The sequence below is a fragment of the Platalea leucorodia genome, assembly GCF_965183815.1.
Source record: "Platalea leucorodia genome assembly, chromosome: Z".
Lineage (NCBI taxonomy): Eukaryota > Metazoa > Chordata > Aves > Pelecaniformes > Threskiornithidae > Platalea > Platalea leucorodia.
Genome location: NC_138858.1, coordinates 1439782 through 1466995, shown reverse-complemented (window position 1 = coordinate 1466995; position 27214 = coordinate 1439782). Strand labels below are relative to the sequence as shown.

General features: G+C 47.7%; 1 protein-coding gene across 3 annotated transcripts in view; it reads right to left on the bottom strand.

Moving 5' to 3' along the window:
• Positions 1–27214, bottom strand: part of TCF4 (transcription factor 4) — a 236476-nt gene that overhangs the window by 98884 nt on the left and 110378 nt on the right. For all 3 annotated transcript variants that reach the window (XM_082335899.1, XM_082335900.1, XM_082335901.1), the window contains exon 6: positions 20939–21003. In XM_082335899.1, coding sequence (XP_082192025.1) covers positions 20939–21003 — 65 coding nt within the window. The remainder of the gene's footprint in view (positions 1–20938; positions 21004–27214) is intronic.

Sequence of the window (27214 nt, the reverse complement as noted above, 5' to 3'; positions counted from 1 at the left end):
TTTCTAACCGCAACTGCCCTGGTTTCCTCTCCTTTAGTAAAATCACAGGATACAGGATTAGATCTCATCATCCAGATTTCAGCTGCTCTTACGTGCTCTATCCTCAGTTTATGAATTTTCACTTAAGTCAAGTTAACTAAGTCATGCCGCATACACATCTGAATCATTTCTTGGTTATTTCCTTCTGTGATTTCAATCCTCTGTTTTTAATCAAATTATGAAACTAAATTTCCACTTATCATGTGACTATCAGGGCATCTGTTCATAATCTGTCCAATTCCTACAAATACTCCTTTCTTTGGCTTTTGGAAATTTGGCAGCTCTCTGTAAAATCTTCTGTGTGTCATTTACGTCCAGTATTTCTCTCTAATGCCAAGTGTAAATTGCAACCCATTGACGGCAAACACAGAGCAACAATTTCCCTGGGTTTTGCCGAGTGTGTTTTCAAGCTGAGGTACTGTTTTCCTTTTTTACTTAACCAACCGTAATTCTTAAAAGTATTTGCAGAAAAAATTTGACTTTTCGAGAACAAAGGAACTTCTGCCGCAGAGATTTAATTTTTCACAGAGATTTGGTTTTTTTTTCCAAGAACACTCACGTGTATGAAGTGAGACAAATTTTAATATGTTTATTTTATTTTCTCTATCTGATGGCAACTAACCTTTTGTTTCATTTCTTCTGCCTTCTAGGGCAGCGCCTTCAGATAGCTGTGCGCCGTGTTCAGCAGTTTTCTTTTGACTTTGACCTTTTCCATTAAAAAATGCTTGCAGGTATTATCAAATAATTTTTCATGTTCAACCAACCCTTGTGCATTAATGTCATCAGTATTAGTTCTCTAGTTTTTTTTAGGTTTTTTCACTCTCTCTTCCTCTGCATAATTTACAATTGCTCTTTAAGTTTAAACCTTTCTGGAGTCATTTTTCCCAGTTGTGCTTTCTGCGCATTGGATATAACATCGGCGCCACAACAGCAACCCGCAAAGTTCATTTACTGGTTTCAGCAGCATTTCACGGACGCGGAGTGCTCTTAAACGTGGCTGAGGTTCGACCACCTCTGGCCAGCGAGGATCTCAAATTTGTTCCCGTGCTCATTTTCCTCAGCTATTTCAGGTGAGCAGGAGAAAAAAAAAAAAAATCATTTCTAACTTCTTACCTCATTTTTCCCACATTTCCTCCTGGTGTTTGCTTGCTTCTTCCCATCCCTTCATTCACCATTAGGCATGATGACTCAGATTATTATACTGCTGCTTGATTATCACTAAAGGTTAGTTACTTGTTTGCATTAACGATCCCCATCTTTCACATTTACAGTGAGCGATTTCACCATCAATTGCACCGTCTTTGCTGTTTTTCTAAAGCTGTAGTACGAAATGAATATTTCATTTCCTAGTGTATGGGGAAAATGGATAAAAAGGGCCTCAACTGAACAAGCACAAGGCACACAAATTTCAAAGGGAAGAAGGAACCTTCTCCTCCACTAAGCAGTTTTGTAAAATCCCGTCTTTGCTCAATTTATGATTTTCTGCTGTACTTGAATCCTTGGAGTTGCAACGCTTCCTTTACTACAGCTCAAATGAAAATCCTAGCGCTTTCACTGCTGCGAAGATCAGCAAAACACGGCGTAATATATGCTTAGAATGTCACGTAGTGCAACGTAATGTACATACAGGGATGCACACACACAGGCGCCTATAGGAAACCGGGTGTCCCGTACAACTGCCAGACGTTTCCGGGCGCCAGTAACCCGAGGGCTGCGCCGGCCCCAGCCGCCCGCCCCGCGGCCGCCTCTCCGCTCCCTCCCCAGCAAAGCACCATCGGCTCCTTCGCGCTGCCTCGCAGGCAGCGATAAGGACATTCTCTCTGCTTGGTTATTAATCTTTCAGAATATAGTTTTCATTTACAGGCTGAAACCCAGCCAGATGATTATAGTGTTTAAAAACACATGCTTAAATACAGGTAATACTCATATAAATATGTCCCGCTGAGGAACAAACACAAAAAGGGGAAAGTCCTCGTGGCGAGTGGGGAAGGGGGATGGTGTGGGGAACACTCCATCGCGTTCACCCTCAAAAAACCCGTAAAAACCAACAAAGCCGCTGGGTTTCTTACCGCCCAGAAGGGTTGGCGTTTGGTGAGGGCGGCTGGGGAAGACGAGACCGAGCGATGGAAGGGACTTTGGTCAAAGCCCGGTGTTTTACGATTAGAAAGTTCTCCCGTGCTGCTAACTGCGCCCAGGAAAAGAGCTGGGTTTAGTCCTGATATTGGAGATGGCCGAGGCGCAGCGCGGTACCAGCTCCAGCATTTGAAGCTGCTCCGCGCGGCTCCCAGCGAGGATCACCCCCACGCCGGGGCTGCCGGCTGCGGCCGCGCTCCAGCCGCTGCACCCCGCTCCGGGGACGGCTCCAGGCACCCGGGCCGTCTGCATTAAACACCGACTTCGGCACCCACAGACCCCTCTGCGAGGGGAAATAATCCGAGATTGCCGGGGGCCCCCCGCTTTGTTACAGCGCTCTGTCGGGAAGGAACCGCACGCAGCTGAGGAGGTGAACCACGTAAAAGCCCGTTACTGGGAAAATTCACCCCAGCATGATCTGCAGTCAATCGAACATCGTGAAAATCCAGTGCCTTGGACCTTGACGGCGCTCCCGTGTCTTTGCATGCCGTGATACCCTGCGATAACGTTTAAAAGACTTTGCAATCAAGAAAATGAAGCAAGCTTAGAGCAACTGGAGTTATTCGGTTTGTACAAAACCATACAGCCAGTTTGGCTTAACGTGCGTATTCTCTGAAGCACACTGGTAGAGTCGTTTTCCAGGACAGAAGATTTGGTACGGAATTAAACAGCCCTCGGTTTAGCCCAGGATAAATCCTCTGAAGCCGGCGGGGGCCTCCTGGGTGCTAATGAGGGAAGCGTTTGGCCCTCGGACAGCAGCTGGATTTTCGGGGATTGCCGAATATAGCGAAGCACTGTCTGCAGTATTTTTACGGAGCGGCAGAGCGCTGCTAGAAAGCAGGCTTGCCACATCATCAGAGTCCAGCTGATCCACAGCATCTTCCACATTTATCAAGAAAAATCCCTCCATACCTACTCCACTCAAAAATGCAAGCTAAATACATATGCTAAGATGCTTCAGGTACGAAAAAGTGCACAGTGACAGAATATTAATGCCTGGTAAAAACGGGGCACCATAACAACTTACGTAGGGTTGAATAATAATCAGATAAAGCCGGTATTTGTCAGCGTGTATATATATATATTGGAACTGCTCACTAAATTATGAAACACACGTCCTGGTATCCCTGCTTTTCACAGTACCTCCCAGTACACAAATATCTGTATTTCCATGCAACGCTGAAGTTCAGAACATCTATAAGTGCCCACTTTTTCAAACATCTCCAATCCTATACCATCTGGTAGGTATCAGCACTGCGGTCACTTATGGGGGGGGAGATGGATAGGAGACAGTGAGGATTAATGACATGCAGAGACGAACGCTGCGCAGAGAATGACATTTTTGCACTATTTTTCCCTGAGAAAAATACTGAAGACTTGCTGGCAAGAGCTGCTTCGCTGGGCTCTGCTTTTTTTCAGTTCAAGTAAGCACTTCAACATGATTCAGTGAGGATGTCCTACCACTACTTGCTTCAAAACGTTCCTCTCTGGCAAATTATTACAAACCCTAAAAAAAGACCTGGTAACCTAACAAGTCAATTATCATCGCTCTTCCCTGTGTAAGCATTCGACTACAAACAGCTTACAACAGAAATCCTGGCTCAAGTTGTCTCAGACAGGGTAAAATATCCTGACATGCCTCAGTCTTAAAAAGGTGTTTGGTGGCTGAATTCCCATTTCTAATGATATAATTCTTGTTTTCCCTTTGAATATGAGAACACAGGAAAGGCTTACCGAAGTTCAAATGCATGGGAAACGGCATTTTTCTGACATTATGTTAGTAATATTTTTAAACCAAAGAAAAGTTACCGTAAAAACATCTGAGAGACCAAAGAAACTTCCTGTCCAAAAAAATAACAAAACCCATGCTAAATACTTGAAGTGCCTCAGAGGATGGGGGTTTTTTTTAACTTCTTATTATTCATCAGCCTGAAAGATAAACAACGGCCTCCCCCTTTTTGATGGGGAAGCAAGATTTTGTCGGGGAAAAAAAAAAAAATCATTCTGGCAGCGTAAAAGCCATTTGCGTGTCCTCAAATGATCTAGCACCGCACGAGGCCGATGGCTAACGCGGAGCCGCGTCACGCAGGTTCGGCAAGGATGCTTCATTAGTTAAAGCTCCCGGGTTCCTGCGAGAGAGCGCGCGCCTGCGCTGGGGTGAGGAGCAGAGAAGCGAAACCTCGGGCACTCGTTGCAAAGGAAGCGGAGGGAAGAAGTGGGACTTGAAGCTAACGGTAGGCAAGGACTGGAAATAAATCACGCTCCCGCGCCCGAGGCAGCGGCACGCAGCGAGCCGAAGGCAGGCGCCCAGCGCAGCCCGGCCCGGCCCGGCCCGCCCCGCCGTCCGCAGCCCTTCCAGCTCCCCAGCTGAAGGACGGACGGACGGACATATTCCCACTCAAATGAGACAGCAACTGAAAAAAACAGGTTCCTTCCCAAAGATCAGCAACGAGCTTCCTAGGACCTAAGTAAACGAACAGATAGGAATGATGCAAAGACACGACACTGGTGTACGTTGCCATCATTTTCTTGGGAAAGGACTATTAAAAATTGAAACTTGAGCAGTTTGAGTATCAAACTCGTGTTTCATGTTACAGGAGCCTTATGTTTTCAGTATTATAAAGGCACGTTTATTTTTTACAGAACCATACTATGCAAATATGCCTAAAACCAACTAATGATGCTCATGGTATTTAAAATAGGGAATTTCTTTCTTTCTCTATTTTAAATTTCCCTCTGCTACTTGCCATCTTTTCCCACACAGCTAAAGCACATGCTCTTCAAGGGAAACTGATATATTCTAACACAGCATGTAGCTGAGGCTGAATAAAGTGCAAAGGCATATTCATTTCAAGTAAAGGCTGCCGAAGTTCAGGTCACCTTGTGCTTAAGACAGGACAAAAAATTAGAGTCACCCTACAACAACAACAAAATTGGCAAATTCAGCGGCTATGAGAAATTGGAACGGAAAAAAAAGCACCTTTTTATGCTGACACAGGTAAAAATGTAACGAGCTGGTATTTCAGGGAGTCGGAGCGGAGGCCCGCTGTGCCGCAAACCGCCTCCCCGTTCGGTCAGCACCGCCACGGGGAAAAACCAACGCGGTCAAGTACAAACGAAGACCGCCTGTGTTCCCTCGAAAGCTGAGGCGCAAAGTGCTGCGGCGGCATCCCTGGTGCTGCAGCGCGGGCCGGGAGCCGGCTGCCCCTCCGGCCGGCCGCGGTGCACCCCCAGCAGGGATGAAGGTTCGCTGCCTGGCGCGTTAAGATCACCGGGTGGCTTCCTTGCCCGTGCCAGGCACTGCCCGTGCTCAACGCCGTCACCTTCCTGGTCCACGTCTCGCTTCGGGATTGTCTCCTTAGTACGCAGCGCCCATCCAACACCCCGCGGTGCGGAGTGCCGGCATTCCCGCAGCGCCTTCCTGCCCTCACCGGGAGTACGCCTGGGATTTGCTACAGGTAGAGATGCATTGCAAATGCAGTAACCCAAGTATTCTCACCCATGAAGAAAACCAGCCAGCAACGCTTCGCCCTTACAATACAATTTTCATCTGTTCATATCATCTCTATTACACAAATTAAAGCAGATCTATCTAGCAACCTGCCCAAATTCAGGGAGGAGGAACGGGTCTGTCAATAGAGGCACGCTCGTTTAATTCAAAAGATACGGCGCTTGATTCGGTCCACGAGGCCGCGCGGGCGCTTACTCCAGTTAGTCTCGCCTACTGGAGGTGGTCGGGCGGGCGCTGGGGAAGGGCAGAGCCCCTGCCACCCCGCTCGCTGCCCCTGCTGCGTTCCCTCCCGTTTCTTGCACGGCAAAGGGGAGGAGGATCCCTGCCGTTGCGGAGGCGAGGTCGCACCTTGCCTAGGCTGCAGGGAAGCGCTGCTCCCGTCGGCGACGCTGCCGGTTTCAGGGAAACCAGCACGGGCCATCCAGCCGAAGCAAGCGCCCGCGCGGGTTGGTGCTGCTTTAAATAAGGCAGCACGGGGACAGGCCTCCCTCTGGGTCTTCTCTTACGTCTCCTTTACACAGCCCTTTACTCCAGCTTGTGCTCACGGTGCTAACGCAAGGTATAGCGACGCTTTCAGAGTCAAACGAGGCAGAGAAGAGCTGATGCGGAGCAGAGCTCCGCAGGGATGGTACCACCACTTCAGACTAATACTAGGGACAAAAGTCGTCACAAAATGTGTAATTGGTTTATCTGAAAGAAATATTTTTTTAAAAAATAAATCAAAGCCACTATGCTGAATTACTCCACAGAAAACAAATACCAGGCGGAACAGAAGCGCAGAGGAGAGCGAAGTTTCAGAGATCCTGCTTTGTTCGGGATTTTACTTAACGCCCTATGGAAATACGTACAACATATCTTACAGCAATTGAACTGGTAAAAGGATGAAGCAGAAAAGAAAAGCAAAGAGCCAGAAGTTACATGGCAAAATTTGTAAAACCAGGTAACTTTAGAGTAAGATTCTAGTAACCAGAAAACTGAAGGATACTGGCACAGCATCGCTGTCCTCCTGTCCAGACGCAGCAGCGAGAGCACGAGAGCAAGAGGCCTCGTCCGTCCTTGCTGGGTTACTTAAAAATATGCAGCAAAAGGTGTCTTCCTATTGTACATTTGCAATTCCAAACCTGTCTGTGCTGCTCTACACGTGTACGATCACATCAAATCTATCGTCACGATATCAGGATGTGCCACGTGCCCATAAAATACGACAAGCAGGAGAAATTTCCGCATGTGACTCCAGTATCTCACGCCCGGGGACGAAGAAGGACGAAGCTGCTCCCGAGCTCTGCCGAGGCCGCCAGAAGAGCAGAGTGGTGGCTTGCACTAACTGCAACTGTAGTTTCTCACAAGTCTTCCAGCGCTGGGCTAGGAATCACTCATCTTGCAAAGCCTGTCCAAGACTGGTCATCGTGGGATAAAACTTCTAAAAATGATTGATTTAAACTGGAAATACATATTAAAAAGAAAATAGCGAGGATGCAACTACTGAGTAGTGTTTTGGACAACGGTCGCCGAAGGGGCGTTAGAAGAAGGCAGAGGAGCTCTGTTCCCAACCAGACGTAGGCAGAGAGTAAGGCATGGGCGACTCTTCTTGACGACGCAAGATGGCCTCACGAAACCCTTCGCCTGAGGTTCTTAAAATCTTAACTTCTCAGGACCAAGGCGGCAAGCAGGATTTTCGAACCCTGGAAACAACCTATTTCGTATCTTCTTGTTCACAACGGAGAGATTAAAGCCTAGGTCGGGAAGCTGCAGCGGCCCGTCACTCCTTCCGCGGCACGGGGAAGGCGTGACAGTAAGATGCCGTAAAGCAATGGGCAGCTTCTTGCTAATTTTCTCTGTAGATGGCTATAATATGCTGGGCAGTTAATTGGCATTTTTTGCATTACATGTAATAATAAAAATGTAACTCTCTCCAAAAATTGGATTTGTCACAGCACCTTGTTATCCAGTGTAAAGGTAACGCTGTATATTATAGCGTACGTAAAAAAAGAGACAGAGAAATACCCAAGTGAGTTATATTTCAGCGATACAGTTGGTTTTTATTAGGCTTTATATGCATTCTTCCCCAGACACTTTTGAAAGACAAGGATGTGGGAAACATCCATAACTCTAACTGTAGTATAGCCTATATCTTTGCTATTTAAAAAAAAACGTTTCCTCCTGACAGTCAACCAGGATCCATTTTCAAAGAAAGAAAATAGATTTAAAAAAAAAAAAAAGACAGACCTATAAACACGCAGACAGATGGCTATATTCTGTCATTAACTTCAAAACGAAATAAAAATATTAACTTCTCCATTGTTGCTAAACATACTGCAGCAAGACTCGAATGCCTGGCAGACACGCACCTCATCTGCTGCAAAGGCATAAAGAAATACCTGGCTCCTGTGTTATTATTATTTATTATTTGTTAAGCACCAACAATGTGTTCGGCACTTTTCAAAGCCAGAGCGGGGGGGAAACGCTTTAAAAAGGCTGCTCCCGAGCGGAATAAGGCTGGGAGCACGAGGCAGAGCAGGGTGGCTGCACGGGGGAGGCACAGGCTGCAATCGAATTAACGCACATCTGAGAGGCATGGAAGGGCTCAAGCCCTGCTCCTCCACCTGCGAGGGCCACGTCCAACCCCTACCACACAGCCCTCGCCCTCTAACCAGAGCCATCGTAACGCCAGCCGCAGACTGCAGCAAAACACAAGTCGGTTATGGGGAAAAAAAGCTACGAAAGGGGAACAACGAACATCAAGCAAAACAGGAAAGGGGAAGCGAGAAAGACACACCACAAGGCATCGCCAAGTCGTTGGTCGATGGCCCCCAGTCTACAGATGTGGAGTCCTAACTTAGGCAGCGCTGCACCGAAAATGTGGGTTTCTGCTCCCGAGCGGAGGACTGGGGGGGATGATTCAGCGAACCCGGCCCTGGGAGCCGCTCGCCGCACAAGGGAGCGCTGCGTGCCCCTGCCACCCCCGGCCAGAGCCGCGGGCCGCCGCCAGCCGCCTCCACCCCGCGGGACCTCTCCCGGGGAACCGGGGTCCCGGGCTCGGATCGTTCCCGTGCCTCCGGGAAGAGCCCCGCAACGCTCGGGGGAGCCCGGCAGGTAATCGGGAAGGCACCGAAGGGCCCCAGGCAACGTAGGCAGGACTCGGGGACCCAAACCCTGATGCACCTGAACGCCCTGCACTTTGTTGCCCTACAGAAGCATTTTGTTGCTGAATTAAAACAAGCTGGAAAAGCGTCTTCAGATGGGCGAAGACAAAGAATTAGAAAAGAAGCAGGGAATGCGCCATGACAACTTCACAGGCATTTGATGTTGCTTGTGTGTTTGAGGTATCAGAGGGTTTTCTTTTTTTAGGCAGGCTGATAGCAGAACTTAGTCATTGTTTTTAATTATTCCATACATAAATAGCTGGTAGGATTCATATCCTCGTACGTTCCCTGAAATCTCTACTTATCAAAAGTAATTGCTCCTTTTTTAAGCCAAGAAGCAAAGGAATAAATCACACAATAGAAGCATGGCTAGAGCGTCTTCTTCCAACGAAAAAACATCCCGAAGGTCAGTGCCGATGCCAGGCTGGGCCGATGGCTAAGGCTGCAATACTCAAACGCCGTCTTTCAAGTGGGATGCAAACACGTTTCTTTTTTTTCTCCAGCTATTAACAAGAAGAAAGTTAAAGAGCTTTCTGTGAAAATCAGGTGGCGAGAGTTTACTGGAATGTGAAAGCTCTTAAAAATACACAGATCGTGGGCTTGTGTTTATCTGGCCCTTCCCAGGGAGGATGCAGTAAAGCAGGTGAAGAAATTCCACAGGCAATGCAGCAAGAACGATCTGCTGCCGAAACGTAGGGCACTTGTTTCTTACAACACTGATTGCCTCAGTGCATCCATGCACTGAACTCTTTACTTCTGTATTTGAATGACCTAAAATATCATTATTGGCCCAGGCAAAGTGTACGTGAGAGAGGCACTGGATTTTGAAACTCCAACTTACAGATTGCCTAAATTGCAACTGGAAACACCGTGAAGAAGTTTGCAAAACGAGAGAAATTTTATGACTTGTAGAAACGAATTAATAGCTGCCTTAGAAAGTATAGGTCCTGACTAAATGTTATGTGTAGCGTGTGTTTAGAAAATAGCGATTATTTTAATAATTAGCGTTCTATCTGCGCTTGCAAAGGATCTTGTTTCTCCATCTTGAGCTGTTCTGTATGTGAAGTTCCTGTCTGCAGTCGCATGGTAATTAAGTGTGATTAAAGATGCTATTCATTCCCCTGCAAAGCAGCAGGTAACCACATGTCAGAAGGGGGTGGTGGGAGAACCGAGTAACTTCTGGGCAGTAAAAAGGCTATTGGAAATGGTCTGTTGGAAATGAGCAATGCGACAGCCGACAGCAAACGCTACAGGAGCGGCCATGCCGGTTTGTGGCAACTGTGGGAGACCGTCGCCTTCGGAAACACGGTGGTCACCCGAAGAAAACAATATTTAATATAACCTCTTTACTTCTGTGTGCACCGGGCGATGCCGAGACCCCAGTCGTGGCCCGGACAGGACTGAGACAAGCTCTGTTCCGAAACACACGGAAAAGCACCCCGGCACCAACAGCCAACTCCGAGAGGAGTCCGAGCGGGCGAGAAGCTACGGAAGGCAGACGCCTCCCGTGAAAGGGTAACTCCACCGCTGAAAGGGTGGGAGAACCAGAGGGCAGGAACAGAAGACGGCTGTCAAAAGACAACGGCGCCCACAAGACAAGAAGACTATTTTGTCCGAGAGGTGTCGGAAATTAGGACGATACTAGCGTGCTGAAGCTGCCCCCAGAAATCCCTTTCCTACAGCTATCCTATGTCTATCGCAATCCTTTGCAATATCTAAACACGAGCATGTGCTGTGCTTGCGTGTTGTGTACGTGTGCGTCCTCCTCCTCTCTCCGTGTTTGGATAACATTGCCAGCGAAAGCTGGAGCTTTACGGAACCCGCTGGAAGGCAGTGACCCAAACCACTTGCTAACTGAGGCAACGGGCACAGCCTGGAAAACAGAAATTCCATGTAAACACGAGCAAACACTTCAAACACTGGAAGAGGCTGCCCGGAGAGGTTGCGGAGTCTCCATCCTTGGAGGTATTCAAAACCGGTCTGGACGTGGTCCTGGGCAGGCTGCTTTAGCTGCTCCTGCTAGATCAGGGGTTGGACGAGGTGACCTCCAGAGCTGCCAACCTCGACGATTCTGTGAGTAAAGCTCTGAAGCTATGGTGTCTTTAGTGAGACTTGTCCTCACAATCGTCACACTGGGAAGGATTTCTGATAGTCCAAAAAGTGATATTTTTCTTCAGAACTTGCTTGAACTGTCAGGACCTTGCGGCTGAGCTGAGCTGGATTATCGAAGGGGCCTGGACGGCTCGGTACGGGAGCGATTCAGAAAGAACATGGCTTATTAATGGCGCCAGGGAAAGGAACAGGCAGTTCCCCACCGAGACGTGAACCCACGGCTACACAGGAGACTGTCGTCTTTGGAGAAAGCAATGAATGGTTGATAAATGCCACTGCTTGCACCAAGTATGCAATGAAAATGGCTTCAGCTATTTTTCCACTGGCTCAGTGTTTTGCTTTTTAGGGTTTATGCATTTGTATTAGCAAAACCTGCCAAACCATACCTCATATGCCAAGGAGAGCATCCCCAGCTATCACCCTTGTACGCCGCGGCACTCAACAGTCAATTCTGAGTCCCGAAAATTGCCAGAATTAGTGAAAGCACAGCCTGCCTTTTTGCTGGAGGTCTTCCATCAAACGCTGACCAGACCTGAACTGGTAACGTACAGCACAGCGAGCCCACGACCTGCCGCGGTACAACTGCAGGCAAGCATCATTCCCCTTTTTATCGCATTCACGGTAGCCCAGAAAGTCAGAGTGCAGCGACTGCGAAGGCAAAGCAAGCTCCTATTAGCACTCAACCACAACATAAACCTATTATTGCACATTACAAATCGCAGCGTTATTCTGTTGCCAGGTTTTAAGCTCCAGAAAGGTGCCCTTGGAATGCTCACTTCCAACAAAATAGCCCTCAGCTTAACATTTGATCCAAAGGGCTAAGAGAAAAGCACTCCTTTTACCACTAAATTGCAGTGTTGGGTTTTAGCATTTCTTCAATTATGATATGGACAATGAAACCGTGTCTTTCTGGATGCATGAGGAATTCTGCTAAATGAGCCATTCAGACATCTGAACTTAAGTCAGTTCCTTTAATACATTTGATTAACATGGAAATTTTATCTCTTATGTCATTATTTTAGTGCTGTAACACCAAAAACATTGGTCTACAATGTGCCCACGATCACAGGAGGATAGTTTATGGGCGCTAGAACTAATTTCTGGAGCAGGAGCAATGATTGCACCTCCCAAAGCGAGATGCTTGAGCAGTAACGACGACAGAGGTGAATCTTCTCCAACTATAAATTACCACAGAAGTCACCAGGGAAAATTCTGCTTCCCAGCCCCGCTGAACTCAACGGGACGTCTGCCACCGACCCCCCAGTAGCCAGGATTTTATCCATTCACATTGATCGTTTGTCCTTGGGGCAGGACCGTGTACCGACGAAGTCAGGGAAAGCCAGACTGAATTATTCGAAGGTCACCTACTCCATCTCCTTACCCCAGGACTCTACCTACAGGACTGCTGGTAGAGCAGGACTACTGCAGGACTCTACCTACACAAGAGGGTAGGAGGGCTGGAACCGCCGAGGAGGAATTTTGGACTCTAGGGGCAAGGAGCTCCTTCTCTTTGCATTTGCTTTAGCCAAAGGCTCTACGTACAAATACAGCGTAGTTCTATTTTGTACCGCGTTTCCTATGGAGCACATCGCGTCCAGAGGCAGCTGGGGCTGGTAAGTACATATTGCCCAGTCAAGAAGTCAGAGCGTCCAAATACTTAAACGCAAATAAACAAAGTGCTGGAGCTTTTGTTACGGGCGCTGATGCTGCACATCTAATCACAAATAATGCATTAGCAATCGACTCCGTCAGAACCTGAATTCCTTGGCACATTAGGTATCTTTTATCACGTTAGTACAGCTTTTGTGTGTTTTTTACATGGAGGGAGAGCGAAGGAGAAATTATTGTAGGTAAAGGAATCTTGCCATCAAAATGTGAGGAAACCTAGTTATTTGACTAAGCAAAAAAATACTAAGTAATTTGTAACAGAAGAATAAAATGAACTCGCCGTGTCTCCAGAGGTCTGCAATATGATCTTCAGCAAAGGTAGCTTGCCAATTTAATTGAGGTAGGAGTTATTTAATTTTTTTATATACAGGTATAGTTTTCAATAAAACTACATATGCCTATAATACTGCAATGGCAGATGTGTCTCGATTATTAGAGGTGGGCTCTAGGGAATATATACAATGGATCTTGAAATCTGTAAGCAGCTGTTTGGAAGGGAGGGGTGGAACATTGCAACACACACACATGTTCCTTAAGTGCAGTAACGTTTTGTTATTTTACTGCAGGTGTATTACAGAGATGAAATTTAATAACTTATTGTATACAATACCAATAAAACGGAGAGATTCTTTGCCCTGACGTTCACAAACAAAGTACAAATTAGAAGCAGTTCAGAGCGCAGCGGCTCCGTGCGCGGACACACGCACGCCGCCTCGGTTCACACCTTCCCTCTCTGCAGTCACCGTACCATCTTTTTTGTGGTTTACTACGAAAAGCTGGGCAGGCCATAAAAAAGGAAAAAAGAAAACCAACCCCCAAAGTGCTCTGCAAGATACTGGAGAACGTGTTGTTGCTCGAATTCAAGAAAACCAAGAGCATTCGAACGCACGGGGCAGCGCTCGTGCGTTCGCTGGCGACGCCTCCGAGATGCGGGAAGCCCCTGCGCGATGCTACCAGAGTTATTTTTGTAATAGTTATTCTTTAGCGGCTTAAATCGGAAGCCTGATTTCAGAATATGCATTAGTCTCAATCTCACGCTGAATGAAGCACTGAAGAAGGACCTTTTAAAAGTATGTATCAGATAAAGAGATAATCCCTCCTGCTTTTTTTCCCCTCTGTCTTTGCCGGACTCCTCTTCGTATGATTAGAGATGTTGCAAAAATTCACTAATTCACAGCAGAAAAAGGAAGCCCCAGCACTTCTGGAAGAAAAAAGAAAACGGGCAATAGCTCTTTCTGTCCATTCCCTCCTCGGCACGAGAACAGCAGCGTTATGCCACGATTTCCAGCCTTACTGGACACACGGACAGGCGGGCACGGGCAGCTGGGATGAGTTAATCCATACGCACTTGCTGCAGAAGCCGCCCGTGTCTTTCCTTTCCTTTCCATTACACTCATTTTAAAGTTTTCCAGCAATATTTCTGTGACTTCTATACAAAATCTCTGTCAAAGGTATGTCATCTCCTCCCTCCGCCACGCTCACTGAGCCACAAACATTCCAAAATTAAAAGCCAAGGCTTTCCTTGCCTTCCTCCATGGGAAGCGTTCAGCCTGCTACTGCAGGTGGGGGGCGGAAAGGGCTGGGACAGGAGGGAAGCGGGGAGCGTGTCGGCCACGCGGCCACCTGCGCACGGAGCAAAAGCCGACGACTTCTCGTAGAATCACAGAATCGTTCAGGTTGGAAAAGACCCTTAAGATCATCAAGTCCAACCGTTAACCCAGCACTGCTAAGCCCACCACTAAGCCATGTCCCTAAGCACCACATCTCCCCGGCTTTTAAATACCCCCAGGGATGGGGACGCTCCCCCCTCGGAGCGAGCTGTGATGCAGGGAGGATAAAACGCCACAGCGTCTAATAAGAAAACCTCCTGAGGAAGCACCTTGGCTGTGCCAGCTGAACGGAGAGGGGGCCACGAGCCCCGTCGTGTGCCAAAGGCTCCTCTCACCCATCACAGAGGGACAGGGGAGTAAGAAAAGACGGGAGGCAAAGGCGAGAGGATCCACGACCACGCAGGAGGAGGGACGTCAGGAAAGAGCCTGTAGTGTCTGCGTAGAGCCTGTGATGTCCAGCAGATATCTGGAGGCAGATCCGATGGGAGAGGATACAGGAAAACATTAGCAGCTACAAGAAGGTTGAACTCCGGTTGGTTCTGCATGAACTATTTTAAATGAGCTCCTGGAAACCTCAGCCAGAACTGGCATATTCGCTTGCCACGGCAGCCCGCTGTGCCCTTGATCGTAAGCCTGGAAACCCGCACCGCTGCTTCCAGAGGGACGGGGTGACGTGGAGGTTTTGGAGGGAGAGAAGGGAGCACAGGCAAGAAAGGAGGAAGAGCGGAGTCGGAGAAAAAGTACTGAACGGAAGACAGAGAAGAGGCGAGGTAAATGCTATACACCGTGTTACGGTGCAGGGATGCTCTCTGCAGAAGCGCTGTCCTGCCCGTCGCACCCCTCTGACTCCTCGGGATCTCGGAGCCTGCTCCTTTCTGATCTGGATTCCTTGAATAAATTGCTACCGATACGGTCCCTCGGGAAACCCTGGAAAGCCACAGAGCTGCTGCAGGTTTGGGCGGACTGCCCTCGGATGCCTACGGCATTGTAAATGCACGAAGGAGCCATTTTGTTGCAGCCTCTAACGCTGCTTGTTTGAACTGAAGCTGCGATAAACCCAAAGTTAAACATCACGCCTCTGTCACTGCGGTGGTTGGCCCTTCTCCTTCCCGTGGTATCTTGAATCAAGCCGACAGCTAGCAAATATGATCTCAATCTGGATAAAGTTTATTATATTTTGGTAGCAGTTGTGTTTTATTAAAAAAAAAAAAAAAAAAAAAAAGGTCAATAAACCCCTGGCTGAGCTTGTACAACTCCACTAGCTTTTACCTTAACACTTCATTCCAGAAGCAGCTTCTAACAGTGGGATGGTTCCAACTGGCCTCCACGAGTGTTTCTTGAACACCAAGTAAAACAGTACATCCAAAACCAACATTTAGACTCACTTTCTAAAAGACTTAGTAGTAAAAACAAGTCATCTTAGGATTTGGGGATTTTGCTTTAAGTTAAAACACCTTAAAAGCTAAGTATCTGTTACTACGCATTTGCCAAAAAGGCATAATCCAAATTTTCAAAGGACTGTCTAATTTATTCCCACATACAATCTCGTGCGTTGCCTTGGAAATCTACGGTGTATGTTTTCTGACCATCAAGCTCATTTTACAGTTCTTATTCATTGCTTTTTTGAATTAACTATTGCTCAGAAAAGCGCAATAGCTCCGAATTACTCAAAGTCGGTCTCATCGACTATTAACCGATTAGCGGAGCCACGCTACCGTAAGCGGCACACGTTGCCATTAGTCTAATAATAGTACTTGGTGTATCCAGATCCTCTTGCGCTAAGGAGTATCGGTGTTTTATAAACACTGTCGAATTAAGACAGCCCCTCGTTTGCAGCTGCCGTTGGGAAACCGAAGCGGGGTGATTTACGCGAGCCGAGCCCCCAGCTCACGGTTCCCCCGGAGCGCTGCCCGCTCCCACCGCACGCGCACCCTCGCGCCAGCCCCGGCTCCGCAGCCGCCGGCTGGCGCTCAGCTCTACCTACCACATCGTTTCTTCTCGCTCCTTCTGCCTCTTTGCGGTGCCGATTCACACGAAGCTCTCTGAAGACAGAAGCGGGTGCGTTGCTCGTCATTACCACGCGCAGACCCTTACAACCCGAGTACCCAACCAATAATACAGACCGATACAGGGAAACCAGAATAAAGTGAAGAGAAAGCAAGTAGGTATGCTTTTTTTTACTACTACTGCCTTGCTAATCCCCTGCCCCCCGCCAAACCGGCACAATATAAAAAAAAAAAAAAAATATGGATCTTCGGGGAAACGGTAAGCAGCACAGAATTAAGACAACACGCAAAATCCTGACTTCACCGAATGAAATGAGATTTTTGTCATTAACTTCAATGAAGCCAGTGTTTCAAAAGTGTCTTGACAACAACTTTGGTACATGTTTCTTAGATGACTTCTCTCTAATGGAATTAAATAGTTCCCAAGATGAGCTTTCTTCCATTCCCACTGTAATCAGTGTTGTATTTGCTATGGTTTTCAGTGAGAGCCCAATTGGGCCCTAGGCTCGGAAATAAAAATCATCTTGAAGTAAATGGGTTGCTGTGTATCTGACCTCTTCTCTCATTGGTGTGAACGCAGCGCCGGGATGAAACCTCAGATCATTGCTGCTATTTGTGTGGAAAGAGGTTGTTGGGTTTTTTCCTACCAGAAGATTAATAGGTAGCAAGTTCAATATCGTTAGGTATTTAGTTTTCCTTAATTGTTCCAGGAACTCATCTACAGAGAGCAATGCATCACATCTGGAGGTAGCAATTTACCTTTCAGAAATCAACAAAATCTGCACGCTCCTCCTGGGCGGAGGAAAAAGGAGCTCAGGCAGCTCCTGCCGCTGCTCCAGCCCCTCCGATAACCCGCGGCTCCAGGGGATTCGCAGCGATCGCCGTCTCACCACCGGTATTTCCTTGGAATTCACCAAGTCATCTTCAATATCTTCCCTCTAGATAAGCTCATCTTTCTCAATACGTGCGAAAGCACATCCTAGAAGTCTTGCAATAGGCTCGTAGCTTTTCATTTTCTTTTAAGCCTGAAGGTTCGTACTTGTTAATAATTTGGTGGATCCTGATAGTTCTGCAGCCTGGAGAACAGACAACAGATGGTCCAGCCTCGGCATTAAGCATTATTCCTTCTGTACCTTTCAGGAATTCGAGAGATTCTTATTTTAGAAATATTTTTCTCCTGCCTGTCTGGGCGCCGGTCATCTGCTTCACCCACTTTTCCATTATACTTCCAGAAAGCGGATGCATATGGTAGAAAGAAAGACCCTATTTTGTGGATCAGAATTTTAATTATTTGCACTTCTATTGTAATATCTTCCTAATATTCCTCAAATTTTCATGAACGAAACCACAGAAAAGGAGGGTGGGTAGGTAGGGTTTTCTCCATCAGTTCTTCCTTGACCCTACACAACCACAGGGCAGCGCCACGTAGATGCAATCAGGGATCCATCCAGAGAGCTGACCGCGTCTGTACCAACTGAATTCTGAGGAAACTCCAGAATTGGTCCACCAAAGTGTAAAAAAAAACTATTCAATGCTATCATTGAGGAAAAAAAATGCATTAGCTCTCGTACTACAACCCCAGCCATCGGCTTGTTTACTGTAGGGTTTTTTCCAGTATCTTGAGACCGTACTCCCCGGCACAGAGGACAGGCAGGGGCACTGCGGTGCTCAGCACCTCCCCGGGCTGCACCGCCTGCCGGGGCTTATCCTCTTTTTCACGCAATATGAAGGAGCTCGCCGAAAGGCTGGAGCTCGTCGGCACTTTCAGGTTTGTCCTCTCCTGCGTTTGGGACCCGAAGCCTGGCGAGCAGGAGCGGCGCGCGGACTCCTACCGCAGGTGGTCGGTGCTGCCTGAAGAGATGAGGCAGAAACCGTGCTGCCTGTTTCTGCAGGCCGCCGTCCTCGTCATGGCAATTACCCGGCAGCTCCCCACGAGGGGCTTCAGCTGTTGGCTGATCCGTCGCTTGGCCAAGAGAAGCCAAGCCAGGCGGTGGCACGGCGCGAGCAGGGCTGGGTGGGGGCCCGCAGCTCCCGCCAGCCGTTCCCGTGGGATTGATCCGAGCTGCCCCAACCCCTCCACGCTCCCGGCACCGCGGGTGCGGTGATGCTGCAGTAACGTCACACCGAGCGATTTCCGTATCGGTTGACACTGGGGGTATCTGGAACCAGGTCACTCTCCTCTACCACCGACAGCCTGTGCAAACCGCCGCCTCACTGTGGCCGGGGCATAAAGCTGAGGATGCTTAAGAAAAAATTATCCGTCTACAGCAAACTGTCTTCTCAAGCCTAGAGCTGCACCACTGCCCTTAGTTTCCAAGATTAACTTTTTACTCCCAAATTAAAGAAAATACACATCTGTGCCCTGCAGATATTCACAGACACGGGTGTGCACAAAGAGGCCGCGGTACGAGTCGCGTTAAGACTCCATGCACAAGGCACATATAGACCATATAACTTATTTAGGTGCAATGCCATTTTGAACTCAGAAACAATTTCTAACTTACTTGCAGTATCATGAGATCGTTCAAACGCAGTAAGACTGAAAGAAAAACTAAAAGCAAAATGCAGCAAAGAAAAGGTACGTTTGCAGATGAGATGTGAAACGGCAGCAGAGCCGAGAGAGCAGCGGAGCGGGATCTCCAGGAGGCTGGAGCTGCAGAGGAGCCGGGTCTCACCCTCGGACGGGTGCTACTACACGCTGGGGACAACGTCCCCAACGCTGTGCCAGCCCTGGGGACAGAAACACATCCTGCTACCTCCTAACAATAGAGAGCAAAAGCATACAAGGATCGTAAATGGCTCCTAATATTAATTAAGAGCTGCTGCAGTTGTTTGGGGTCAGGTGAGGGTGGGGTTACACACGCGCTCTCTGCACTGATCTGCGCTGGTCGCTGCAGGTGAAATCAGTAAGTCACTTACTGACTCACTAGAGAGCTAGGTACGTGAAGGCTCAGAGCATCACTAAGTTCACTTTCAAGCCTTGGCCTGTAAACCTTCACCAGAGAGCAGCTCTGTGTCCTTTCCGTTTGTTCCCCATAGAATTAAACACGTGTAACGGTGCCTTAAGCACAGCAAAGCAGCCTTCCCTCCTCGCCTCTCCCGCCCCAAGCTCAGCACGCAAAACCGTGCACGGGAACTTCCCCAAAACTCAAACAACGCGGACGACGACTGGCAAGCGCGGGGGCCCCTCCGGCAGCAGAGCAAACCTCGCCTCCCTCCGGGCTCCCGCCGGCCCCGTCAGCGGAGGGGGCAAAGCAGAGCAGCTCCGCGCCGGCCAGCGGAAGGGGCCCCATCGCCACCTGCGCGGGGAAGCTGCCGCCGGCTCCCCCCGGGCTGCCCCAACCCTGCCTCCACCTCCGAAACCAGACCCGCAGGCAGGGCCCCGCCGCCTCGCCGCAGTCCCCGGGTGCTTGCCCTGCGCCGGAGGGTCCGGCTGCGGGGGCCGGGATGCGCCCCGGCAGACGCGGGGCTGCGGAGGGAAGGGGCATGGCGCGACGGCCGGCCGAGAGCGCGGCCCCGGCCTCCGGACGCTGCCGATGGCACACACGTGCGCGCTGCGGACAGAAATGTCTGTTTAATTGCTCAAACGCTTTCATTTTTCTACACCGAATGTTTAAAAAACCCACCAACAACATAAGAACAGACTGTTTCCCCACATTATCAAAGAGGATGGACATAGGAAAGGAAAGAAGGGATCAAGTATTTCCCTTTCCTATAGGGAAACAATATGCATTTTGGCTGGTTTTTTGTCGGTTGTGTTTTTTTTTTTTCCCCCTGGCAGATTTGAACAGTATAAAGCTTTGAATATTAAGAAGGCTATTAAATTCTTTCAATAGTTTTCCAAAGTGCGAAGCTACTGCACTTAGAAAAAGGAAAGGAAGCCTAGCACTCTTCAAGAACAAAATGAATTTAAACACACGATTAATATTGCTACTGAAATGAAAAAGAAAGTGTCTTTTAAAAAAATCAATTGTCTTGAAACAAAGCACAGACTTTTGGCTATTGATAGTATTTTTAGACTCAGACTTTCTCTGGAGACTTAAAAGTATGCAAATGCAAAGTGCAGAGAGGCACACACACATGCTATACCTTTGTATTACATTGGCATTTTATTATTTAATTAAACTACTCTTATTTTTCTAGCTCACGCATGCTTCCCTTGAGACGGCTTTGCTGTTAGCCTGCTGGCCTTGACTTCCAGCCAAAAACAATTCAGAAACAAAAAGGGACAACAAATCATATTTTCACAGACATTTTTATCCCTCAATACAACCTTGTTTTCACACAACATCATACAGATTCTATGAAAACTATAATTTATTGCAGTAGCCATCCAAAGCTAGGGGCTGACACAAGCTCTGCGGTGTGTTGCCACTTCTGTAATTTCTGAAGTTGTGCTGGCGGGAAGGACCCGCCGTGCCGAACAGCGCGGCGCTGGCGCAGGGGACAATAACCCGGAGGTGACAGCAGCTCTGACTGGGGCGGTGTTAGGTCAGCCCAAGTACTCTTAGTCTCCAATAACCACACCGCCTAGAAAAGCTCAGGCAGGAGCTTTAAAACCCGCACGTGCAAATAAAGCCCGTTTCTGAGAAGCGCACATCTGCAGCCGTCGCCGTTTACGATGGAGCCTATCCCTAGGATGTACAACTTTAAGAAGCAAACCTCATTTATCAGCGTATTTACCACAACCCCTCTGCCGAGCAGACTTTCACTTACCTGGTGGCAACCCTGTAAATTCGAATCTCTTCCATAGGATGAGTATGAACCCCTTTCTGTTTTACCTGTTAACGAAAAAAAAAAAAATAAATAGATGTATAACAGATATAAACAGATACATATAGCTTCTCCAAGCGTTTTCGATGATGTTCACCACATTCTCCTAGTGCTGTTTACATATGTAAAATAGGCACTGCTGACTGCGTAATGCATGTAGGCAACGGGAAGGGATTAACACTTTTCCATGCTGAGGATGGTGATGTGAAATAAACTTCCTAATCTCGGCGGCGCCGCTCCGCACGCTGCCTGGAAGCGGGAGCTAAGGGGCTTCCACCGGCTGGCTGAAGGTGCGAGCAGAGCTCCCCCGCGCCTCCCCCGGCGCGGGGCTGAGCCCCCAGGCACCCCGCCTGTCCCGCCGACCCGCGGGGGCACGGCCCATCCCTCGCCGGCTTCGCCCCGGCGCTGCTGGGGATGCCGCTCCCCGCTCTCTTTCCCAGGAGCAAATTCCCCCCGGGATCCAGGTGATGGAATTCACACCTGGGAGAGAGACACCGACTGGGAACTGGCCATTCGCTACCAACGCTGGGACTTGAACGGGGGCCCAGCGACTGCCGAGGCTCTGCCAGCCCTAAGTACCCTTTTTTTTCCCCCCCCTCCTTTTTTTCCCAGGAGTCCTTTAACACTCAGATCCACCAGCCTGACTTGCAGTAGCGGTTACAGTTAGGCCATATTTACAAAGGAAAATAAAGGTTCTTTCAGGTTTGAATGGCCAGGCTCGAGCGAAATCAAGAAGGGAAGAGGTGGTTTCTGCAAAGCATTAAGTCATGGCTGAGCAGCACCGCACCACGTGCTCCGGAGACAAAGAGCAGTCAAGAGGGCTGATACAAAACATATTGACACTAAAAGACCACCCTTATGGTGAGGATAATCACGGGAGGGGGGGAGGTATTATCTAACAAAACATCCAAGAACACAGTAAAAATCACTCATAAAATTAAAGTTTTTATTGTAGGCTGGGGCATAAAACCCACAGCACACAGTCCCAGTTACCAGGGACCAGATGCTCCGTTCATCTCCGCGCGCGACTCCCGGCGACGCCGGGGACACCTCCGCACCTCGGAGCCAGGTTCAGGCGGCGGCGCGCCCCCGCCTGCGAGGTACGGACCCCGCCGCCGTGCCCGCACACCTACCGAAGCCGCTAAAAACCACCTTTGAACTGCGTCTGGAAATACCAGATTCCGATAACGACGATATCCACCGACCGCACGAATTTCAGGGGCCCGAGCAAGGCGGGCGGCGGACGAGGGGTCCCTAGCTGGCACGTCCCCTCGCGATCCAGATTTCATAAAGAAGCCACGGAGAGGCGGATCGGTAGACAAAGGACGATGGAGTTAATTTTAATCATTCCCAGTATGGTGTGGCCACGTTCTGACTGAGTCCACAAGCCTCTCCTTTAATATACAGCTACCAGGTTTGATCACCGTTTAGAGGTATTATCAATAAAGTTTGCCTCTTGTGAGTGGTTTGGAATAAAAAAAATCATCTTTCTCCCTATAATAATTTAAGACTCTGTAGCTTGCTTTTGCTTCTCGATTGGTTTTGTTGTTTTCCACATAAAGTAGTTACTTATACAGGGGAAGCTCCACAATGCATTTGCAATTCATAGGACATTTGCACAGGTAATAACTTTCGCAAGCACTGGTATCTGGTTATACAAAAGCGAGGGATCACCCACTCCATAGCCCCCCTCAGGTTCGGTGTACTGGGAGCCTTTGCAGAAACAATTCAAGATTGAAACGAGAATGAAATTTTCATCGTGAATCTCCGAGTCCAATGCCGAGATCTGAAAACAAAATGTCTTGCTGGCACGCCTGGAGTTACGTGTGCTACTTCTCATCACCCCAAGAGGGCCAGAAAGTCGATGCAAATAAGCGGTGAGGACGGGGGGGAAAAAAAATCCCAAACAGAAAAACAGGGTCGAGGGGAACCAAGTACAAGCAGCGACACAAGGTACTTTGAACGCGCTTCTCGCTGCTGCCTGGGTATCGGTAATCTTCTTTTCTATCGTATCAGACACAGGCAGCCTCATCTTAATTTCAGTTGTTAAAAAATATTTATCCAGATACAAAAATAAACCCACTGCAAATTACAAGTTGTCAGGGTTAAAATCTACTTCTATTTGTGTGGGGGAGGATAAGAGAACAGCATAGACATGAATCATTCTCAGTAATTTGAGTGTTTCCATGACATCAATGGGCACTCGTCCAGGACTCTGTCGAAGTCTGTGAGGTACCAAAGCGGCACAGCAGCCAGCAGGAGATTGACTTTTTTTTTTTTTTTTTTTTAGGATTATGCTCCTTGTAAAGATTTCATCTATAGCATCCACTTTTACCACCAAACAGATAGCTTTGGAGATCATGAGTGAACGCATTTCATTCTGATAGTGTAAGCCTTTAACTTTATTACATTTTTTTTGTTGTTGCTGTTGTTCCCACACACAGCCAGAAATCTGCCTTCTCGATTAAGAACAAATAACCGAAATTTATGAAAAAGTCAAGAAACCGTTATAAAGATATACATACGTAGATTTTCACTATCAACTGTAATTATGAAATTATCATACTTTTTGTAACGGTCCTTCATTTTGGCGGGGGGGGGGGAATATCTTTTGTATAAACTGTCCATTTAAAATTAGCTACAGTCTTGATGTTGATTTTCTGCTTAAAATTCACTGGCACATTTGTTTCAGATAATAAAATTTGCAAGAGCGCTGATAATATGCAAGAGTAGGCTCTTTAAGCAACTATTTGTGCTCACAAATACAAAAGCTTCTCCTGAATTTCTACGTTTACTGTACATTATGCATCATTTTCAGTCACTTGAACACCCCAGCCTGTACTGTGCGTTTCCTGAGGTTTGCAAGAGCTAAAGATTCTCTCTCTCCCCCCCCCCCCCCGCTTTTTTTTTTTTTAAAATGTTTTAAAAAAGAGAGAGCGTCTACAGCGATGTAGACACCCGACGCATTCACTGCGGAATTTTCGAGACAACCCTCTAGTACTAGAATGCGGCAGCCGCTGCGGATATTTTTTGGCACAAAGACAATGGTGGCAGTGCCAAGCCCCATGGCTAAAACTACTCAAAAGAGGCATAAGGGTAGCATTAATCGTTCAAGTCTTTTACTGCATGGAGTACTGTTGTCCATATTTTAAAACCTAAAAGTACCCGTTAGTAATATTTGTTGTAAGCCAGGAAAGAAAAAAAAAAGGGGGAAAAAAAAAAGGGAGCCTGAAATACAGACGAATAACAAATCTTGTCAGACATCTGATTAATTTTTGCTACCTAGAGGACCAAACGCTAACATGTGCCATTCGTTACCAGCGCTCCGAACACGCAACACGATCTATACCCTTCCGTGGCTTTATGATCTGACAATTGAAACAAAGCTCCATGGAAGAAGTTGACCTACAAAGGCTGGGGAATAACTTTCAAGTATGCACTTGTTCTTTAGGTAAGGCAGAAACAGCATCTCCGTTATCATCGGAGGCAATGACTTCGCGTGTGTGTAAATATATCTATATATTCAATTAATAGACACAATGCATGCCAATCAAAGGAGAGACAAAGAAAGAACTACGTGCAGCTCCTGTTTTCTGACAAACACCGAATCTCAAGTCTCTGCTCTCTAAATACCTCTAGAAAAAAATACTGCTTATCTTCACCAAACTAAAACGATTGCTTCCTAAATATTGGGTTTGCATTTTTTGGCATAACTGCAGAAAATAAAAGCAGCACAGGATTGCCAATCAATCAATAAAGAAGCCACTTGCCTTTCCATGGTGTACTTTGAAAAATTAATCAAATTAAGTAGAAAATTCAAGCAACTTCCAAAGCACAAATGCAAGGCATCTGATTCCCCGCTCCCTCTTCCCCTGCCCTGGGAGACAGGGCACCTTGGCTTTTTTCTGGTAGGCAGCATGAGAGGCATGAGGCAACTCTTTCCATCTGCAGAGAAAAGGAAGTGAAGCGATTTCTATAAATGACTTCAATTCAATGTTGACATTGATTTCGTGTTTGACATATTTTTTGAGAGAGGAGTTCGACCAGAATATTCTAATTCAGGTTTCCGCTGCCCTACATTTGGGGTTTAGCCCTTGGTTAGACTGAAGAAGGGAAACCTGTTCGAGACAAAAAAAAAAAAAAAAAAGTACTTGTATTAGGGATTGGAATTTTAATGGCTGCGAATTTCGGTCTGTTCAGGTCTGCAATTTTGCTTAAACCTATTTCTTATTTTATTACTGCCTTTCTAGCATTTTTGGAAATGAATGATTGTTCCCTCTGACGTCCGATGTCTCGAAAGCATCCTGAAGGGAGCCCGATCGATTCCCCTACAGAGAATGCCAAATTAAAGGAGAATTCAGTGTCGAAGTCAGACCAGGCACGAGGAGCACAGAGCTGGAGCAAAGCTCTGAGCAACCCAAGAACGGGCTGAACTTCATAGCTCCACGCTTGCCTGTCCGCGATGAACACATACGTGTTATCAGCTGTAGCAGGGTTTATTTGCATTGCTATGAGGACCGTGAAACCGTTTACTTCTGCTTTAATCTATAGTTCTTGCATTCTAATTTCCTTAGGCTTGTTGAAGTTTGGTGGCAGGAGCCAGGGAGGGTTTGAGGGCCGCGGGGAGCGAGGGCAGGACTCCTCCCGGCGCTGCCCAGCGCCGGCGCAGCTCTCCGAGCACCGGCCCTGCCTGACGCCAGGACCAGCTCCCCACAGCAACTTCCAACGCTGACAGCCAGAGCATCAGTACTGTTTCTTTTGTGCCTCAGAGATTTGAAAACCTGACTCCTATCAGAGAAATCAAGCTAAAATTTGTATAGAATTAGAAATTATCTGAGGAAAAACCTCATTGAAATAAATGAGCCATTGCACACTTCTATATCCTATACCTATAAGCGTCTCACTCTTGGAGAAATGTATATAGCCCGTGCCCTCCACGGACAGCCTCCCAGGCCTCGCTGTCTTTTGCCCTTGACAGGAAAAACAGCCTGCCCGGGTTTGCATCAGAGGAGCCAGCAAGCAGCTTCTTCATTTTTTCAGGACTTTCGAATACTCTGGTCTTTAAAAGAAAAAAAAAAAAAAAAGAAAAAGAAAAAAAAAAGGCAAAATAAAAAGGAAAATGCTTTTAGTATTAAAAGAAATTTTGGGGGCTCTTAATTGAAGGATGCAAACCCGCACGCCTTGCCTGGCAGCAGGGCTAACAGCTGGCTGGAGGCTTGTCCCCTTTGTGCGAGGGCGAGCGTTTCCCCGCGGCTGGGCGGCTCTTCGCCGGGCAGGGAGCGCTGCTCGCCGCCGCGGCTCCCGGGCGGCCGCCGGCAGGAGCTGGCAGGGGAACGGGCGGCCCTTGTGCGGGGCGGCGGGGAAAGGTGAGGCGCGGGCAGGGCTGGGCCGGCGTCGGCCCCGCGGGCCGGGGGGACAAGCGGGTCCCGGCAGCGGCTGCTGGCACGCGGCCTCCGGCTGCGATTTCTCCTCTTCCAACGTTTAAGCAGCAGAGAGAGTTCTTAGCTCGGCTGAGTTACAAACTCGGGCTTGACCTGGGTTATATATACATACTTCTCCAACAGTAGCGCACTTACCGGTATGGGATATACAGTCAAAATACCCTATTTATTTCAGTGAGGTTTTGAACAGCGTATTTTACATCACAAAGAATCTCATCCGATGGTAATGGAAGTATCGTGTTAATGAGCTATTTCTGCTTTGTGCTGTATGTGAAGTACAGACAATAAGAAAGAAATCTGATAGATTTTAAGCAAAGTTTGTGCAAGAACGTTCACAAAATAGTACAAATGACACGGCATCTGATCCCAGGAAGGTCCACAAACTAGATAGAAAGCTAAGGGAAGGTATTAATCCCAATAATTTGAATGGCATCGCACCCCAAAGCGTAGCACAATGCTAGGGGAAAGAGATCTTTTTGACATGAAAGAGGATTTTTGCACTTACACTGATGTGCAGTAAACAGTAATGGTTCTTAAAGAGACGTTATGATGCCAGAGCAAGTACCATTACAAAGGGAGATTTTTTTTTTTTTTAAACAGTACCATCAAAATGCAAAGGAAATTAAATCCTAAAACCTATACTAAAATAAAGCTCCAGAGCTGACTTGAAAAACCTAAAGCAAGGAAATTCAGAGCGAAAGTGGTGCTTCACCACCGACTCCCCTCGCTGGCCTAGAGCTTGCGCTTAAACCGGCAAGGTTAATTCTCAAAGGCTCCG